General features: G+C 33.8%; 1 protein-coding gene across 1 annotated transcript in view; it reads right to left on the bottom strand.

The window, feature by feature from the left end:
* Positions 1-1,689: 1,689 nt before the first annotated feature.
* Positions 1,690-22,147, bottom strand: part of LOC136978258 (adenylate cyclase type 10-like) — a 35,338-nt gene continuing 14,880 nt past the window's right edge. The window contains exons 6-11 of the mRNA XM_067273946.1: positions 15,865-15,910; positions 14,943-15,031; positions 14,550-14,697; positions 13,331-13,362; positions 10,475-10,587; positions 1,690-1,777 (exon numbers count right to left, since the gene is read on the bottom strand). Coding sequence (XP_067130047.1) covers positions 1,690-1,777; positions 10,475-10,587; positions 13,331-13,362; positions 14,550-14,697; positions 14,943-15,031; positions 15,865-15,910 — 516 coding nt within the window. The remainder of the gene's footprint in view (positions 1,778-10,474; positions 10,588-13,330; positions 13,363-14,549; positions 14,698-14,942; positions 15,032-15,864; positions 15,911-22,147) is intronic.

Genomic DNA, 22,147 nt, shown 5'->3' with positions numbered 1-22,147 from the left:
TGTTCTGGTTACAATCATCCATAATTAATGATATAAAAATAATACAATTGATTACAAATTGTAGGGCCTTAAATCTACAGGCACGATAATACAATGCTACGTTCTATACAATAAAAACCGTATCCCGTTACTAACAGAATCCTGTCGCGGACGCCATTGTTAGCCGAGTATATGAAATAACAAGACCCTGAGAGTCGCTCGGCTTTGATAGAATTAAAAAAAAGAGGTTTATTAATTTCAGCGAACATAAATAATTTACAAAGAAACGATTACACACACTTACTAATTACTAATACAAATACATTTGGGACTGCGCGTAACAATGTCATCAATTAGTCCCCGCGTGCCGACAAGACAAAGAACTTATTCTAACTTATATCTAGCTTAACTAAGTACAGGGCCCTAGAGAAAGATAAGGTGGAAGAGAATTAAACAGAGATGATAAGACTGAAAATTGGTTCGAAGGGGTGACTGGCGGTAATAAATAAGAAAAAAAAACCTCGGATCCGTTCCTTAATAACTTTCTTTGTTTCTGTTCGTCCCGTTTTTCTCTCTCTCCGAAAAATCTTCCTTCCTCTCGCTCCTGTCCTCCTATCTCCTCTGACGTAACCCCTCGACCCCTCGGTGTCACACCCTTTTTGTTTTTATTACCGTCCAGGCCACATGTGTCGACTAACTACCGCGTGGTTAAGTAAATAGAAAACGGAAGTAAAATTGTTACTACAGGAAGATAGTATAAGGAAAGTAAAGAAAAGAAAATAAATAAGGTTTAATAAAGCCACACCTACTTTTATATATCTCCATCTTCTCGGCTGTCTTTGCTAAAGAGGGGGATGATACAGGTTTTATAATAGTAGCCTCGTCCCATTTCACTACTGAACCCTGGACTTGTGACATTTGCGACAAAATTGTAGTATTGGATGGATTCAATGCTACAAACAGAATCCAGCCATTTTAACCTGAGGAAGGACACGGAAGGTGTTCGGAAAACATTTGTTGATTTGATTTTGTTTATGTCTACTCTAACAACCTTAAACAGCTTTGCAAAATATAGTTAGCCACAAACGTTTTCGGTCCCCTAGGAGCTTCTTCAGGTGGGATCTGAGTGACCTTTCGTTCTAAACACCCGTTACGGATGCGTTACGGTTGATTTTGTTTATTTTCATACTGGTCACAGGCTCAAGTAAGTGTTGTATTTATCTATTTATCATTATAGATTCTCGGCTTCATTTAAACTCTCAATTATTTCCATTTATTTCCTTAACATAACAGGATTTTTTTAAAAATCTGAAATACAGGCATTTTTATAAAAGAGAATTAGTTGAATATAGCTGTTCTAATCAGTAATAGTTATTGGTTACAATTACATTCATGTTTTTAAGATAAGGTATGTATGTAATTTTTAAGAGTCAAAGATTAAAAAAATATGGTATTATAAATTAAGTTTAATAATTTTTTACTAAATTTTAAAGTTAGAGTTGTTCTGTCATTTTAATATTTCCTTCCATAAATTTCACTTCATAAATATTTTTATATATGAAGTTGAAATTAGCAACATACTTCTACATAACTTATTAAAATTTCTATTTACTATAGTAATTTTTTGTCATGATTCTTTAGTTATTAAAAATGAGATTTAATAATATTAAATTTATTTACTTAATTAAATTTATTAAATTCAAAACAATTTTAATAAAAACCTGTGTATTCTTGACGATATGAGTTTCCAATAATTCCACAAAATGTAACTGATGTTGTGATTCCAATAGAACATTTTCTATAATTAATAATAAGTATAAATTTAAATAATTTTAGCATATATATAACAATTGTTAGCATGCATATATATATATGCTAACATTTGTTAGAATTAGCTAATAAAATTTCTAAATATATTTATATTAAAGATGACAAATATGCCAATTTAACTTGCATATAAAGTCATAATCAAAAAAAAAAAATTCAGCAACAAGTTGCTTAATTTTCCTGGCAACATTTGATGATGCCATCTGTTTTGATATTTTATTTAAAAAACTTTTTATATTTTTAATTATTTTAAAATAGCAAAAAACTTAATTTTGAGGATAGAGTGCATTTTATAAAAATTTGTAAGTGCTAATAACAAGTAAAATCATAATTAAGTCCAATCCTACTTGAGATATGACACACTACCTCCCTTTATCTCCCCACCCCTTGACCTTTAACCACCAATATTTAACAGCATCGATCCCCTAATAAACAAACCTCCCTTTGGGATTTGGTCCACAAAAAATTGTGACTTGAAAGCAGCAAGCTTAGTGGCTTTTGCAGTCAGGAATTTTTTTCAAAATTTCTTCAACAAGCATTCATTCAAACTTCAACAAATACAGGGTCAAACAGAAGGTTCAAAGATGAAACAAAAGACAAGGCCCGCCAGCAACACCAATACAATACAAACATTCACATGACATACAGAAAAAATCCCCAAAATTTTGTCAGCATTTCTCGAGCACATTTCCAGGAGTTCTGAGTCCAAAGATGTAAAAATCTTGGGGGTCATTTTTTGACTGATTGCCATACTTTCCTTTATTATATATAACAGAGCCAAGAAAGTAAAAAGAGAACGGCTGCACCAGAGTTCTGATGAAGTTCAGCATAAAGAAAATACTTGGTATGAGTGTTGTGAGACAGCAAGTGAAAGAGGACTATTCAATAGGGCTAAGATGAAGACATCAAACTGCTGCTATCAAAAGAATGCCATCTATTAGACTCCCAAGAGCAAACAATAATTGTAAGATACTTAGTGTATAATTGTAATTTTCTATCCACAAGGTAGGTAGGTTTCTATCCAACAGAATGCATAGCTTACACAAGATTCACAATAAATAAATTTTTATTTTGGCAACAGCTGAGCATAATCACTCTCCATTCAGATTCACAATACATCTTTTATCAGGGCATATTGGGAAATAAAGTGAGGTATGTGACCAACCACTGTTTGGGCTCAAAGGTCACTTGACATTGTCAAAAGACAAACAAAACACACAAATCTCATATAATTGTTTTGTTTTTCGTTTCTGACTTCCTTTATTTCCTGCCTTTTAGGTTAAGTGATTAATTTTAGTGCCTTTTATTATACATTGTGATTAAGTTTGTTGATAAAAAAATTTAAGAAGTGAATGCAAGAACTTTTGTCAGCATTCATATAGAGCAGTGATTCCCAAATTTTTTCAAGCCATTGCCCCTTGGTTCCATAAAGTTATACCTAACATCCTCAACCTTACCCAACATCCATAACACATTTTTCCTTGTGTGAGAAAGGCTTGGAAATATTCTTAGAAAAACTTTTCTGAAAACCTCACACTTTGTACATTGTTCACATGTGCAATGTTTCTTCTTACCTGTTTTAACGAAGGAAAGGAAAAAGTCATTAGTGACCCCAACCCCAGCCTATGGTTAATGTTCTGTACCCTGCTTCCAGCATCCCCCTTGCTTCTTTTTGCCCCTATATTTACCGACTGCTCACAAGGGGATGGTAATGCCTTGTGAGCAGCCATGGTAATATTAATCATACCCTTTGTAGTAATTTTTTTCTCATTACAACTTGTGGGGTACTCATACTATAATTATAACTTATATCATTAAAAACAAATTTAATTTCGCGATTAATAATATATACAAGTAAGTTCTTTGGTGGACTTCCCTCAGTCCAACTTCTCTTGTTGTCCGATTGTAACAATAAAACCCGCGCGATTCTTAACTAACTTAAACCTAAAAGGATAGAAAAGTATAAAAGTAGGAAGTGAGAAGAATTGATAGGATAGTGGGGTACCCTTGTTCTCGCTGAACTCCGATTCCGGCTGGTGGTTTATTCTGCGTATCTCTGGGTTCGTCAACGTTGTAAAAATACCTTTTAGGATAATTTCTTGTCAGTGTCTTTGACTCTACGGTCCGGATCCTCACCTCACGGCTCTCTATTCGGCCCTCGTAGAATTCCGTCTCACGAGCTCGCCGTTCTCGTCCGTGCTTCCTCGTGTCCGGCCGGAGAAAAAGTGACTCTTCGATGACCCAGATTTTTACTCGTCCTCCACTCGAACTCTTTGTTCCACACGACCCCCTGGTGGGTGGGGAGTGGGAAGCCCGCGTTCCCAGAAGCCAGAACAATGGACAAAGGAAATTAGAAAGAAGGGTTAAGAAGGAGAGAAAATTATTAAAACTAATTAAATCTAAAATTCATATGTACAAAAATATGGCGTACAGCCACATACGCCCCATCGGAAAGGCTCAAAGTCCATGATGGAGTTTGTAGTAATCTACTCTCCTTTTCCGAAGGTGGTATCGACCCTCGCTTGCGGGAACAGCTTGATGCTCGTCATCCGATTCAAGGGGATTCTCTGGTGATGCATCGTCTTCTTGCCGCCTGATAGGTATCATCGGCTGTCTCCTGTACTGTAATGCAATCTCATCACCTCCATCATCATCAGACATATCCGGGGAATCATTGTTGTTGGGTCGGTAATGGTTTCGACCTTTATATACAGCATATGAATAATATGGTTTCAAACGATCGAAATGCACAATACAATTTTTCTTTCCATCACTACCACCCAACTCTGCGGTTACTGGACCTAAAATTCTCGTAATACGGAAAGGACCCGAATACTTAGGGGAAAATTTTCCGAACTTCCTACCCTGGTGCTTGCGTAACAGCCACACTCTCTCACCAACACTAAAGCCACGCCCTTTCCTTTTTATATTGCACCGCTCCCTATTCTTTAAGTTGTTTTGCCTGCTCCGTGAATAAGCCAAGTTACGAACAGTGTTCAATTTTTCTAACAGCTCCCTCCGATAATCATGCAAATTATGGTGGGCCGGCACGCCCGTCGGAAAGACCTGAGGTAACCTGGGGTCAAAACCGAAGAGAAGGAAGGCAGGGGATTCGCCGGTGGATGCATGAGTGGCGTTATTATAAGCAAACACTGCCTGAGCAAGATGCTCATCCCACTTCCCATTACTTCCTCTGGAGATCCGAGCTATAATACTACATATAGACTTATTAAACCGCTCACAAACCGAGTTCGCACACGGACGGTAAGCAGTAGTGATTTTATGTTTGATACGGAGTATGCCACATAATTCCTGAAACGTGGAAGAAGTGAAATTAGCCCCCCGGTCTGAGATAATAATTTCGGGGCAACCGTAACGGCATATCACATGCTGGAATATGGCGTCTGCTACGTTCTTTGCAGTCTGGTCCTTAATAGGAATTGCTTCAGAATACCTGGTGAAAACGTCAATGATAGATAGAATGTACCGATTTCCGCTGGGAGTAACCATGAGTGGGCCGACTATATCTATAGCTACCTTCTGAAAAGGGAAGCCAGCTAACTCTGTTTCTTGGAACGGCTCCTTTCCCTTGTGTAAATTAAACCTCTGACATGTCCTACACACCCTCACTACCGATCGGACTACCGATTGTAGACCCCGTATGTAGTAATGCCTGTCAACGGTATTACAAGTCTTCTCTATGCCCAAGTGCCCCCCAAGGCCCGACTCATGGAACGCTCTAACAACCTCTTCACCCATTTTCTGACCTACACATATCCGCTTCCAGTTATATAGGCCATATCTTCCCGGTTTAATGTGGACCAACACACCTCCTTCCAACTGGAATTCTGGCTGGACACCCTTTCCGGCAAGACCCTGATGCATGTTCCTTTGAGCCTTCGCAAGACCTAGTTTCATTTTTTTTAAAAAATCGTCTTCCATTTGTGATTCCACTACTCTATGGTGGAAACTGGGACTATGCACATCTAAACACTGGTTGACCAAGTTAGGTCTCTCTCCGCAACATATCGGGCGTGACAAAAGGTCGGCCACCGGATTGTGTTTACCCCTAACATGAGCTATCGTAACATCGTAATTCGTCAATTCTAAGGCCCATCTCATTAATCTGTCGTTGTGATTATTCATACTCCTCAAGTAAGATAAGGGCTTATGATCCGAATATACAGAAACTTCGTGACCTAGAACTATCGATTTGAAGTGCCGGAGAGAGAGAATAATCGCAAGGCACTCCTTCTCGATCGTTGAATACCTCAATTCCGGTCCCCTAAACTTCCTGCTATAATATCCGAGTGGGACCACGCCTTCATCCCGTTGCTGTCCCAAAACGGCACCTAGCCAACTATCAGAGGCATCGGTATATAGCACAAATGGAGAAGAGAAATCTGGGTGTGCCAAAAGGGGGGGGTTTGATAAAACTTCCTTGAACCTCATAAACTTGGACTGACAATTACTGTCCCAAACAAAATGTTTCCCTTTTTTTGTTAGTTCAGTCATGGGCAGCGCCATCTCGGAAAAATTGGGGATGAAATTGCGGAAAAAACCGACCATTCCGAGGAAACTGCGAACCTCTTTGACATTACGCGGGGTTCTACATTCCTTAATTGCTTCGACGTTGCCTGGGTCAGGGTATATACCATCACTACTAATGATGTGACCTAAATATTTAATTTCTCTAACACAAAATTTGCTTTTGGTAGGGTGGAGCTTCAGATTTGCCTTATGTAAGATCCCTATCACTTGATCAAGAAGTTTTAAATGCTCCTCCAGAGAAGGGGAAAAAAGGATGATATCATCCTGAAATACATAACATTTGTTTCCGATGAAGGGGGCGAGGAGACGTGACATACAATATTGAAAGAACCGACCGCTGTTCTTCCCCCCTTGTGGGATACGCGTTAATTGATATTTGGACCAAGGGGTAGTGAATGCAAATATATGCCTAACCTTGGGGTCAAGCGGGATCTGGAAGTAACCGGATTTGAGGTCTATTACGGAAAAGTATTTGCTACCATGGAAGGTCGTGAGTATTTCGTCCACCCTACTTAGCGGGAACACCTGTGGTTTCGTTATGTCATTAATCCTACGTAAGTCCAAAGTCATCCTGATTTCACCCGAGGTTTTCTTCACAATATGGATGGGGGAATTCCATTCCGAATGGCTTTCCTCTATGATGCCTGCCTTAAGATATGCATCAGTCAATTTTTTTAACTCGGCAAGGTAGCAATTCGGAATACGGTATTGACGGGTATTGATTACCCGGTTAGTGTCTATTTCAGGGCTGTGCATAAAAAGATCGGTGCCTTTCAAATCTTCGACCCCCTCCGAAAACAAACCGGGATACTTATCGAGGACGCGAGTCACCTGATTTTCGTCATTCATTTTTGTAGTTCCTGGAGTTATGGCGGTGCCAACCAGAGTACTACTTAAGCAATCGAAATACATGATCGATGGGCGAGGACTATGGTTCAATACTCTAGCTTCACGACTGATGAATGTACATCCATCAATTATCAATGACGGGATTGAGTTGATGACATCCATCCCCAAGATCCCTTGGTATTCTAGCCTATCCGGGAATTCCATACAACAAAGGGAAGCGGGTATTATCTCATCCTTGTAGCTTATCGATCCCTTTAGGACTTCCTTACATGTGGAGATTGTGCCGTTGATACCTCTGATATGGGTGATCTCACCCCTTCTTGCAACCTGGAAGGACTTAGCCAATTTCGCGTTTTGAGTCAGCGCTATATCAACTAAAGACCTTTCCGCACCAGAGTCAATTAAGAATTTAATCTCTACCCCCACTACCCTGCCACATATTAATGGGAGTCCCCTCTCCGAACGTGAAAATTCGGTCAGTTTAAAGATGAGGATGGGAACACGACACTGACCCTGATCAGGTTCCCGGACTAGTTTAAATCCTGACTATTTCTTTTGGGGCATTTCCTAGCCAAGTGATTTGGGCTATTGCAAACGAAACAAAGTCTGCTGTTAATATTAGGCGACTTAGTAGTCTGGGTCGAGTTTTCGGCCATCTTGGAAACTATTTCGAACAGGGTTTTCAACCCTTTTTCTAAATTGGCTAACCGATCCTCATTTTTTGGAGTCTTGTCAGGGTTTACTTCAGGACTAGCACATTCAGCACCCACTTCGCTTTGGGAGTTATAACAGACCGTTTTGAGGTCTCTAGGATTACTACATTCCTTTTCTAGCTCTTCCTCCCTTTCAGCGCATTCGAAAGCTTTCTCTAAGGTAGCAGGTTCCCTGCGACATACGTGACTTCGGATACTTATGTCTAATCCCCTGATGAACCTCTCCTTGATAATCTCATCTTTGAATGTCACGATATTTGGGTTACTCCGGATAGCCCTAGACATTATGGTTTTAGTCCTAATGATATACTCACTGACTAATTCCTTTCCTCCTTGCCTCAAATTTAGTAATTGATCGAGTAAGCCCCTTCCTTTCCCTTCGTGCTTCTGGAAACATTTAATTAGATCTTGCTCAATTTCCTTAAACGTTGGTGCAGGCGATTGCTCCAATAAACAAAAGAAAGTGTTTAATGGTTCACCCTTTAGTTTAGCTTGCAACGCAGCCACCTTAACCTCGTCCCCCCATTGGGCTAACTTAGCCACATTATCAATGGTTCTAAATAGTTGATTTATATTTACCGTGTCGTTAGGCGAATTTGAGAAAGTGGGGATCATCCCTAAGAATCCAGTAACCACGAGTGGGGGGTTCTCACTGTGGCTTTCTGCCACCAAACTCATACTGGGAGTACCTTTGTCCTCCATATAACTTACAACGATGGCTGATAATCAGTACAGCTATACAGAGAATTGGATCAACGAGGAGGGAATCCTGTCGCGGACGCCAATGTAAAGTGTGAAGCGCGATAGGAATACACAGACACGTGAATTCAATTAAAACAAAATTTAATTTCGGCGGACTTACGAGTGGAGTAATCTGGTTGATTTATACAGAATACAGCTGCCGTAGTAAGCCGCGGGTGCGGCGAAAGTTCTGATTTTTTTTAAAAAAAAAAATCAAAAAAAAAATTTAAATAATTAAATAAAAAAAAAAAAAAAAAAAAAAAAAATAAGAAAAAAAAAAATACCTGGCACATGGCAGCCAATGATTTCTGAGCAGCGCACTGCTGACTGTGGTCCACGTATTAATAAAAAAAAATTTAAAAATATGTATAATAAATAAAAAAAAAAAAAAAAAAAAAAAAAATCTTAAGAGTGCGAAGGATTTACTAAAGCGCTAGTCTTACGGTATTATAGATTGGTGCGCCAGTATGTGCGATTCCCCGGTAGTCCCTTTGGATGGTTTTATTATGGGCGACTACGTTCGCCAAAGAGAGACCATTGGCACAGCGCCTCATATTCTTAGGTTAGGGAGTGTTTTTTATGCGTTCGTAGGAATTCGTTGTCTTGAATATCCTTGATCGAGGCTCAGGCGTCCTTAAATTTTGATGATGGTTGTGTACATCCGGCGGATTCTTGCCATGCGCACAGACTTGCAGATGCACCCACTCATCCGGATCTGCAATGTCATTTGCGACTTGACAACACTATGTGTAACTTGCATGTGTCGGACTAATTGAATTAAGTGGTTAATCCCCTGGTATTTCTCCACGATCTGTCCCTGTTATTTATCTTGCAAATTTAAAACAAAAATAAAAAAAACAATAAAAAAAAAAAAAAATTAATAATAAATTAAAAAAAAAATAATATATGACAATAGTTCTTTGTGGATTCCCTCAGTCCAACTTCTCTTGTTGTCCGATTGTAACAATAAAACCCGCGCGATTCTTAACTAACTTAAACCTAAAAGGATAGAAAAGTATAAAAGTAGGAAGTGAGAAGAATTGATAGGATAGTGGGGTACCCTTGTTCTCGCTGAACTCCGATTCCGGCTGGTGGTTTATTCTGCGTATCTCTGGGTTCGTCAACGTTGTAAAAATACCTTTTAGGATAATTTCTTGTCAGTGTCTTTGACTCTACGGTCCGGATCCTCACCTCACGGCTCTCTATTCGGCCCTCGTAGAATTCCGTCTCACGAGCTCGCCGTTCTCGTCCGTGCTTCCTCGTGTCCGGCCGGAGAAAAAGTGACTCTTCGATGACCCAGATTTTACTCGTCCTCCACTCGAACTCTTTGTTCCACACGACCCCCTGGTGGGTGGGGAGTGGGAAGCCCGCGTTCCCAGAAGCCAGAACAATGGACAAAGGAAATTAGAAAGAAGGGTTAAGAAGGAGAGAAAATTATTAAAACTAATTAAATCTAAAATTCATATGTACAAAAATATGGCGTACAGCCACAGTAGTAATTTTTTTCTCATTACAACTTGTGGGGTACTCATACTATAATTATAACTTATATCATCAACCTTGTTACAAAAAGACTTACAAAAGTAATGAAGATATTCAAGATGATCATGATAAATCTGGGCACCCACTGTATATTATCAAAATCATATGTAATAATTTATTATGATTACAATAAAGTAATTATGATAATATGATTTATATCTATATTTCATTATATTAATTATATTATTTATAATTATTTAATTTTGAAAAATAAATAAATGTTTCAAGTATAAAATTTTTAAAAATGAATCAATTTCAAATTAATTTCTTACATGGAATGCTGTTTCATTTTAGATGAAATTTTACTTGCACAAAGTAATCCTCTTGCACTATCATCTTGGTGCTTATATCCTGGAAGTCCAAAAACAACAAGACACGTGCAGCCCTAAATTCATATTCTAAATTTATTATGGTAATTTTACTTTAAATCTTTTATAATGAAAATTATACCAAATAATTACTGATTAATATTTTAAAATAAAAGACAACTAAATAAATTGATTAAAATAATTTTACTAAAAAAATAAATATAAAATAAATCAGAACATAAGAAAGATGACTGATATATTTTTATATATTAATTGTTTAATCACTTGTCAAATAATTATTTGTAAAATATAAACATCTAAAAGCCTGATAGTTATATTAAAGTCAAACAATTACTGGATTCAGCAATTGTTTGGCTTTAATTATTACCATTTAAGTACAAATAATAGTAATAATATAGCCTGATTGAATCTGACATTCATTTGGCTTTAATCACATGTAAAAAGAATATTCTTGAACAAAGCTATTCAATAACAAGCAATTATTTATTGTGACATTGTCACAATGCAGGCTGCAATTTTTAATCATATTTTTAATTTATTTAACTTAAAATATTTGCTCTCCATCTCAAATTAGTATTGCAATGGCTTGCCCCTGTACATCTGTACATCATACTTTTCCTTTAGCAGTGGAGTCATGCCAGTCATTTATCTAATTCCTTTTAGAAAAATTTTTGAACTGAAATAACTGCCAGTTTGCATTGGAAGTTAATATATAGTTAATTGGGGCCTCCTGCCTCTAAGTTTTCCATATCTGGTCTTGAATTTCATTTATATATCACCGTTCTTGAGATTAAGGAAAGACAGACAACAGTGGGAACTTACAGGTCTACAATTTTACATATACATATACAATACTTCTGAAAATATAACATAAACAAACAAAACAAGCAGGATTTAATGTGTTGAAATTTGATAAATCATTATTACTACCTCTGCCAGGTGCACTCTTCCTAATATTTCTGTTCCTATGTTTGGAGCTTAACCAGTTCGATGGAATGAAGATTAGGATGTGGTGTTCGTAACAAGAAATACACAATCCCGCGAGTGAAATGGTACAAAATAAAACTTAATACAAAGTAGTTTTATTCTCTCTGAACAGGTTCTTTACATAGGATCCCAACTTTACAACTTCCAGAATTTAATATATATAGGCATTAAATGTTTGTCCTCAAAAACAGTTATCTTGCACACACGCGACAATCTGACGAGGACCGTATTCACTTACACTAACTTATACTAACTTAAAACTAAAAGAAATTGGAAGAATAGAAGAAATAAGGAAAGATAAGAAAAGTAGTAGAAATACCCGGGTTTCTTTGCGATGTGTCTTTTGGTGGGGAACAACTTCGGATCTCTCTCTTTTGTTACGTTTGTAGCCCTTTTCCTTATAGATCTTTCGTCTATAATCTTTTTCTTTCAGACTGAGTCGTCTTTCCTCGATGATCTCTCTCTGCACTTTTTCCTCTTAGATCACCCTTCTCCCTTTCTGGAGCACTCCTTTTCAGCTCCTACCTCTTCGGGATTCCAACCCAGACTGGCACTCTTTCTGTCTGTTTTGCTTCAGGGCCTCACTCCCTCTTTTGTTCTTACTATTGAGAGAAAGATAATCCTCCCCCAAGGGCAAAAGAGTTAGACAAAGAGAGTTCTAGGAAGAGTTAGACAAAAGAAAGTTCTAGAAAGAGTTAGACAAAGAAAGTTCTAGAAAGAGTTAGACAAAGGAACAAAGAAAATCTAAGACTAATTTAATATAAAATATACAAAATATACAATATCATGGCCGACAGCCACAAGGATAAAGCTCCTTGACAAGTGGCCAACAGACAGCAGCCATGGCCACATGATAAGTACAGATGGTGGTCATGTAAGTAAGACATCTCCAGGCTTACAGAGTTTCATAGATGGTTACTCTACTCACAATGAGACAGTTGAGTGGTAAGGGACAGTGCCCGAAATATCTGAGGCAAATTGCCTATGAAAACTTTCCCACTTTCTGGGATTCTTCATTTGAACTGATCTGTCAGCAAGGCAGGCTGTCTTACTGTCAGTCATACAGCCAGCGTAATTAAATAGGTATTCAATATCAGATATATATGAATGCTTTAAATTATGTTTTTTCATTATTTCAGAAATGATAATTAATTTCCTAAAATAAGTTTTTTTATAGTCTTTTTATTAGTGATTAAAAAATTTTACTTTAACATAGTTACTTTGAGTACTTCAACTAAAAAGAAGTATGCAAAAATGTATACATTCTAAATAAATTTATCAAGGGAGACAATACACATAGGTGTCTTCCGTTGTCTTTTTTCACTCACTCGAGGAAAAAATTAAGTTTCTTGGCAGAGTCGACCTTTCATTTCAGGCTTTTTGTCCACTTCAATATGTAAAACATTAAAAATTATTTCCCTCTGGCGATGGCACAATTAAAACATAAATAAATTTCATGAAATTGTTAAATTTATTTTAAAAATTTAATTGTCTTGGCAATTTTTATGAAATGTATATATTCTGTTTCTATTATTCATATAAAAATATATCTCAGAATTATAATCTTACAGTATCATTGTCCCATTAACCATTAAGTTTTTTATGTAAAATCAATATTTTATGTTTGTATTTAGTAAATATTGGTAATATAAAACTCATAAATCAATATCTAAACAGTATTTATTACATTTTCTGTATATTATTATTATTATTTTTTTTTTATTCTATTTTATTATAATTTTTCAAAATATTTTATCATAAAGTAACAAATTTAATATAGTAATGTAGTATATTTACATCAAAATAACTTACCTTATCAAAACATACAGTTTTATTGAAAATACCTACAGAAAAATAAAGATAATAATGGTGAAAACATAATATGTCTGTAAAATAAATAACATAATTATGTATTAAAATGGTTTTCTTTAAAATTTAAATATTTATTAGCCAAAAATTTATAGTTTTTTATATTTCCAATATTTTTAAAGCATTTAAAACATTCTGTATTAAATTTAATTATCTGTGCAAAAAAATTGTTTTATTTAACAGTATTTGGTATTGTTATTTCTTTATTTCTTTTTTTTTCAAGATAGAATGGAGTAACTGTGTTAAATAAAATTTAAATATAGTTTTTTAATTATATTCCTTATGTAAAATTTTATGTAAAAACAACAATCATTCTATCACAAACATATACTATATTTAAATAACAATAATAATAATAATAATAAATAATTTAGAATAATATCTTATGGCAATCAAAAATTACAACTTTTTCAAACATGGTGAGATTTTAAAAAATAATTTATGTAACTAAAATAATAAATAAAGATTTTTTAACTTTTGTTATTTATACCTGAATAAACAGAAAACAATATTTTTTTTCATAGAGATATACTAAATTCAGATGTATTGATCTGAATACTTCTAACTTCGAGTAATTACGGAAAAATTGCAAGATTGTAAAATTCAATGCTTGCTTATGAACCAAGTTATTTAAAATAAAACACTAAATGGTTTAAGTCTTTAAGCACAGATTTTTATTTCTGTCTTACATTAATTTTATCACCAAAATACTAAAAACATAACAAACAAACTGCTTTACTAGATATTTTTGTAAAATTGAAATTAAATTTTTGTAAAAGATGTCTTCCATCAAAAATATTATTTCTGAACCTCATTAAGTCTCTCAAAAGCATGCTCAACATTAGATACAATTGCCTTGAGTTTGGGCAAAAGTTGTGGAACAAACACAGGGCAAAGTCTGGTGGCCTTCCACAGGCATTGTGGAAGGTCATCCCAGCAAAATGTCTGTAAGTTTCTAACACCATCTGTATGCTGGATATGTTAGATGATGTTCTCATTATCTGGAAAAAGCATCCTACCATACGACATTCTATAGATGAATATTTTTGTTTTTGAAAAAAATATGTTAAATAACAGAATACATATGAATATAAATTCAGAATCTATAAAGTAAAAAACAAATATATACTAATATAATTAATAAAAAATATTTTCATAATACCTTGCATATCGTATGTACAGTTATAGACTACTTCAACAACAACAGTGATATCTCCAACAGTTTTTATAATATCTATTTCAGGAAAACTCATAAATACTGTAGTGATTTTTCGTACTTCTGCCAAATATTCCAGTTGTTTTGCATCAAGCTGCATCAAAATTATTTTGTTGAAATAAGTATTTACATATTTAATATATATAAGTAATTGAAAACAACTATGTATTTAATTTTAAAAACAGCTAAAAATTATTTGTGTAAAAAATTTTCTGATAATTCAAATTAACATTTAATATATTCTTGAAAATTTCTCAATAGTGTTATTACAATTATAAAATGTGTTATGTAAGTATTTTAAGTAATTAAAATAAACAAAAATAAGCTTTGAATACTTACATCTCTAAGCATAGGAAGTAAAAAAAGACTAATAATAGCTAATTGGCTTTCTGTTTTGCATCCTTTAATCAAATCTTGTCTTTCTTTACCTGAAAATTTATGATTTAATTTTATAAATTTAATCTTGAACATTTTATATATGGTATAATCCACAATCAGCAATTAACACATTACATTTTACAATAAATTACTATAACATTATGACTTCATCATACAATACATAATTATCATTAAAACATTTATGAAAATATCAATTTTTGTATTGAAGTCTACAAAAGAAAATTACATACATATCAAACAAGTGACTTATTGTTTCAATGCCAGATAGTTACACCATACCATTATACTATTATGTCAGTAAATCTATGAGACTTTATTCAAGTGAATTCAAAAATGTATTTAAAAAGTAATGATAACAAAAAAACAGAAAATCCAGGAGATATCGAGGAAAATTAAACTAACAAGAATTAAATTAAAAAGAAACTTAATTATCAGAGTCTACAGATCTATCATTGCATAGGAAGCGGTATACAGTTCGTTGTATAATAATGTCATGCATTGCTTATTACTACTAATGATGTATCTGGAGAAAGGCTAAAAAGTTTTAGAATATGTTAATGTAAGTAAGGAAGAGGCCTATTTACAGCTATTCAGCTTTAATGCTAGTATACTAGTATCATTTTCTTAAACATCATATGTGAAATATACATAGTGGTATGAGAAATATACTTAGTGAATAGAGTCTTACAGTCAGTAAGTCTATTTAACTCCATATTCAAATCTAATTTTCCATTTACAAAAAGACCTCTTTCATTCTGCCTTCAAATCAGGATGCAAAAAAGAAAATTTAGACTTATGACATAGTGTTTAAAATATGTAAAAAATAAATAAAAAATAGACTAATCTAATAAGTATATTTTACCTGTTGGTGCTTCTCTCTCTTTAGTATGACTTTGAAATTGTTTTCCCTAAAATATAAACACAATTACAAAATTTTAAAGAAAAATTATAATTTGATAAAATTATATAATACTGAATTATTATTGTTATATTTAGTATATTTACTTACAAAAATTTTTTAATATATAAACCTACTGAAAATTATTTTACATTTCATAAAAATTGTTGAATAATCAATAAAAGTAAATAAAGGAAAACTATAAAATTATCAAAAAATACATGAAATTTCATTAATGAGTTTTAGGTTAAGAAAATTTTGGTAAGAGGTAATTCAAATGATAAATCATACCCTTACCAAAAAACTTTTTTTATTATATTTTCTCTAATAAATATAATTTTCATTGTTATAAATTTCTAAATATAAAAAAAACATGTTTACATGTGCCATTCAACAAATTCTAAAAGATACACATATTCTAATATTTAGAATATGTGTATTTTTTAGAATTTGTTTTTAGAATTAATGTTTTTCATTTATACTTAAATATTAATTTCATATTTAAATATTAATATCATCAATAAAATAATTATTAGTTTAAAATTTGTTATTGTTATCTCATCATTCTTTTATTAAAATGATAAAACATATTTTTAAAATAATGATCAGCTTTTATCTACTGATGAATAGGTTATACTTTTCAGCAAAGTTTTTGGGAACTTTTACATATGTACCTGAAAGTTAAAAAACATAAAATGACATATATAATTATTTCTGAAGAGTATACAATATTCTTTTTGCAATATTAATGAAGCATGCAGTGCCATAATGTTGTAAATGCCAAAAAACAAACTTTTCTGAAGAGATGATAAAATCTTTTTTTAGTAAATGAACTCCTTCAAGTCTTGAAGGAATTTGTTTCAATTTTACAATAAAATGATAAGTTACAAATTCTCTGAAATAACAAAATGATGTAAACATAAGCTGTAACATTTTAAATACCAAAAGTTATGTGACTTGCACTTTGGCACTTATGGTTTGCATGTGAATTCAACTTAAAAATACAGCCACTTATAGCACCACTATTGCCACAACATTTCTTTTGCAAAAGAAAACATTGTGTTTAGAATTCATTTCTTCAATAGAACATATTTAGAGATAAATGGCATTTACAATGTTATGGCATTGCATCACTTCATTTATTTATTAAAAAAATATCTATTACTATATATAGAAAGTCCCTACATAACATCATAAAATCATTGAGGAAAGATACAAGTATATTTGTAATGATTTAAAATTATCATTGTTGAACTTTCTTTATAAAAAATAAAATTGATTCTATTGAAATCGAAAATGAATGCTGGAGGTTGTAAACGCACATAATTAGACTAATTAGACAAACCAATTAGAATAATATTACTAAATTATATTTTGTTTATATCATTTAGTTTAGGTAAAATTAATCTTGTTATATGTTTCTTTGTTTAATGTCAGTTACCAAGATCCTATCAATAATGCTAATTGAAGACTGTTGTAATTGGGCTATAATTAAAATTTATTTCTATTGAAAAATGAGAAATTATTTTTCTTCTTACTTTTAAGTTAGCATATTTTGTAGATATAAATATACACATAATGTAGATATAAATAAAATATCACATAATCATGTTATAATGACAATTTTAATTATATCAAATTTGTTTATGATAAATAGCATTATAAATAGTTTTCTATCTATATTATAAAAAAAATTGAAAATCATTGATCACATTTATTTTAATGTAGATGAAAAACTACCATTTTGATAATTTCTTTATTTCAAACTGTTCAAGCATTTGATAATTACTACTTAAATTTAAGTGAAAAATTACCAGTATATATTAACTGATTGAATTAGACAAATTTAACACTAATGAACTAAATTCAATTATTGAAGCAACATACATCTAGTCAATAAATATGAACTTCTGTCTCAAAAAATAATTACTATGAAATATTTTCTGATTGCTGTAAAATACTAAAATATTGTATTCAGTAAATTGCAATAATATTTAACTATAATATTTTAAGTATGTTTGATATTTAACAAAAATTCAGTATTTAATAGCTGATACAGTGTTTTTAAGATATAAATTAATTTAGTCAGAATAACAGTGTGTATTGGAATAATATTGTTAAAGAAAAATATTTAATTTTTTGTTATGTTGGGTTCCACCACCAGGGTGCGCTATGTAGTCTACACACCGGCAACACTGCCACGTGTTTCTTACCCTTTCTCTTTTGTTACTGCTTTCACGCTGTATAGTCTGTTAAATAAAACCTCTCTTTGTCTTCCAGTTTGGAGTGTCTTTTATCAGGTTATGGGCCCAGGCTACGTCAGAACAAGTCATTTTTAATTGAAGAATTAAGTATCTGAACTTTATTGATCAAGCCGTCTTACTGAAAATGGAATCTGTAAGTAATAATTTTACTATTGCTAAACTGAACGGTGCTGAAAACTGGAACTTATGGAAGTTTAGAGTAGAAGTTCACATGCGGTCCAAAGGATGGATAGACGTGTTGCGTGAAACACCGACAGACAAAGAAAGATTGAGACTAGACGAAAGAGTGCAAGATGTTATTGTATCTCTTGTAGAAGACAGAGTTTTGTCCCATCTAATAAGTTGTAAAACAGCATCTGAAATGTGGAAGAAATTGACTAGTCTATTTGAACCCAAATCATCTATCGGAAAGTATCTTTTACAAAAGGAATTCTTTGACTACGAATTTCAAGCCAAAGGACTAGGAACGCATATCTCTGATTTAGAGAATATTGTAGCAAAATTGAAGGCACAAGATGATGAGATCTCTGAAACCATGCTTATGACTAAAATAATTTCTTCCCTGCCACCTGAATATGCACACTTTGTAACTGCCTGGGAATCTGTCGTTGAAAAAGAACGTACTTTGCACAATCTAACATCCAGACTGCTTCTTGAAGAGAGTAGACTTACAGAGAATAACTCCAACAAAGAAAAACTGGACAATGTTGCACTTCCATCTCATAAAATCTACAATACCAAAGCCAGGTCGAGCAATAAGAGATTTCCATGCCATTTTTGTGATAAAATTGGTCATTTCATAGCTCAGTGTCCAGCTAGACTACAAAAAGAAAAAGAAAAGAGGACAACAAGAAAGAATGATAGAAGGAAAGCAGCATTCATCGGTGTGAATATGGCGGAGGTAGCACCAAGTGAAAACTCGTGGATTGCAGACAGTGGAGCCAGCGATCACATGTGCGCAAAGAAAGAATGGTTCCTTAGTTATTCAGAATTTGATAAACCAAAGTTGATAAAGATTGGTGACGGATCATATCTGAAAGCTTATGGATCAGGCAAAGTCGAACTTTTAGCTAACAATGGCAAATCAAACATTTTATCAAGTCTCAACAATGTCCTATACGTTCCAGATCTGAAGTTTAATCTATTCTCAATCAGCTCAGCATCAGACAGAGGCTTCAGTATGATTTACAACAAAAGAGGTTGTAGACTTGTTCGAGACAATGAAGTGTTTGCTATCGGAACAAAGAAAGAAAAGCTATACTATATGCATTTTGAAAAATACCTGAAAAACACAGCTTTCGTTGGAACACACAGGAAGAAGGAAAACATAAGAAAATTCCATGAACGATTAGCTCATCAAAACATTAAACGAGTTCGAGAAATTTTAAAGAAATGTGGAATAGAGTACGAAGATGACCCTGACTTCTTTTGTGAATCCTGTATGAAGGGAAAACAACATCGAATTCCCTTCAAGTTAAGTACTTCAAGAGCAAAAGCACCAGGTGAATTATTACACATCGATCTATGTGGACCTATGGAGGCAGAATCTGTAGGAGGAGCTCGCTATTTCCTGCTTGTAAAAGATGACCTAAGTCACTTCAGAATTGTATACTTCTTAAAAGGAAAGAATGAAGCCAAAGATAGAATCCGAAAATGCATCAAATACATCAAAAATAACTTAAACTACAAAGTCAAGATAATAAGGACAGACAATGGTAAAGAAGAAGTTAACCGTTTAATCAAAGAAACCGAAGAAGAAGAAGGAATTGTTCATCAGTTATCCTGTAAATACTCACCACAACAAAACGGCAGAATAGAAAGAGAAATGCGAACAATCGTTGAAGCAGCTAGAACAATGATCCATGCAAGAGGATTATCCAAGTCACTTTGGGCAGAAGCTGTAAACACAGCTGTACATGTTATAAATCTAACCGGAAGGAGTAGTGTTGAAGGAAAAACACCATATGAAGTATGGTACAACAAAAGTATAGATATAAGTCAATTACGTGTGTTTGGAGAGACTGCACATGTCCATGTACCTAAGGAAAAGCGTTTAAAGTGGGACGCTAAGAGTAAAAAAGGTTTGTTTGTGGGCTATGGATATAACACCAAAGGCTTCAGAATCTACTTTCCCGAAGATGATGATGTCCAGATCGTTCGTGATGTGGAATTTAATGATGAAAAACAAACTGGAAATTCACAGTCAGATAAAATACCAACTGAAGAGAGCGTAACTCTAGATCTTAATGAAGAAAACTCAATCTTTGTTAAAAGCGATACTGAAGAAGAAGAATCTGAATCAGCTTTAGAAGAAGCATGTGAAGAAACGGAACAGGAAAATAGAGAAAGTCAAACAAAAAACAAAACGTACAACTTAAGAAGTAAGAATGAAATTAAACTGCCATCAAGGTACGATCATCATGCAATGATTGCAGATTGTGAACAGATATCTGCTTCAGAAGCCTTAACTCAACCAAAGTGGAAGAAGGCAATGGAAGAGGAAATAAATGCCTTAAATAAAAATAATACTTGGATCTTAGTAGACCTCCCTGAAGGTCAAAGATCTCTAACAACCAAATGGGTATTTCGCACTAAATACAGGAAAGATGGCTCAGTCGAGAAGTACAAAGCTCGCTTAGTAGTGCGTGGATTTCAACAAAAACAAGGAATCGATTACACAGAAACTTACTCCCCTGTAGCGCAATATGATTCAATCAGATTTTTATTGGCCTTTGCAGCAAAAGAAAAACGACAGCTACTTCAATTTGATGTGAAAACCGCCTTTCTGCACGGTGACCTAGAGGAGGAAATCTACATAACACAGCCTGAAGGATTTATTAAGTCAAGTCAAGCAAACAAAGTATACTTGCTAAAGAAAAGTCTATATGGCTTGAAACAAGCCCCCAGAAAATGGAATGAAAAATTCTCGGAATTCCTTAAATCTAAGAAGTTTATAGCTACAGAATCAGATCCATGTGTATTTGTGAATATGAAATCTAAAGTAGTAGTTGTCCTATATGTTGATGATGGATTAGTGATTGGTGACAACCTTAAAACAATGAAAGAATTGATGGAAGAATTAAACAGAAAATTTGAGATAACATGGGGAAAAGTCAACAGATATCTTGGAATGGAAATAGAACAACACACCAACGGTTCTATCTTTATCTGCCAGTCCCAATACATTGAAAAACTACTTAGTTTGTTCAATATGGATGAATCAAACCCTACCTTTACTCCAATTGAACAATCAAAGGATGAAACAGCTGACACAAAGGAAGCTAAAGGTATGCCATACAGAGAACTAATAGGTGGCCTCCTATATTTGTCCACTATTAGTAGACCGGATATAACGTTTGCTGTAAATTACCTAAGTAGACATGTAGAAAATCCAAAACACCATCACTGGATTCAAGCTAAGAGAATTTTAAGATACTTAAGAGGAACTACTGATTATGGAATCTTATACAATGGCAATGAAAAACTAGCTCTTTATAGTGATGCAGACTTTGCTGGAAACTTGGAGGATAGACGTTCCACATCAGGATACTTACTAATGTATTCAGGAGGAGCAGTATCGTGGCACTCCAGAAAACAGAGAACTGTTGCATTATCCACTGCTGAAGCAGAGTACGTTTCTGCCAGTGAAGCTATTAGAGAAATGCTGTTTATGAGAAAATTCGGATTAGAACTAAAAATGCTAAGTAAGGAACCTACAATAATGTATGTTGACAACAACAGTGCAATTCACATGATTACTAAAGATGATAAGAAAGCTTCTAAACGAACCAAACATATTGACGTTAAATACCACTTTGTGAAGGAAAAGATAGGAACAGAAATAACGGTAGAGCACATAGACAGCAACGAACAGTTGGGTGATATATTTACAAAACCACTATCTCGGATTAAATTTGAGTACTTTAGAAATTGCATAGGAGTCTGCAAATTTAAATGAAATCGCTTCCTATGCACTCTGGACT

Source organism: Centruroides vittatus, unplaced genomic scaffold (assembly GCF_030686945.1).
Source record: "Centruroides vittatus isolate TY-2023 unplaced genomic scaffold, ASM3068694v2 contig_1144, whole genome shotgun sequence".
NCBI classification, from domain to species: Eukaryota; Metazoa; Arthropoda; class Arachnida; order Scorpiones; family Buthidae; genus Centruroides; species Centruroides vittatus.
Note: the sequence above shows the minus strand (reverse complement) of the source record. Positions and strands in the feature narration are given on the sequence as shown.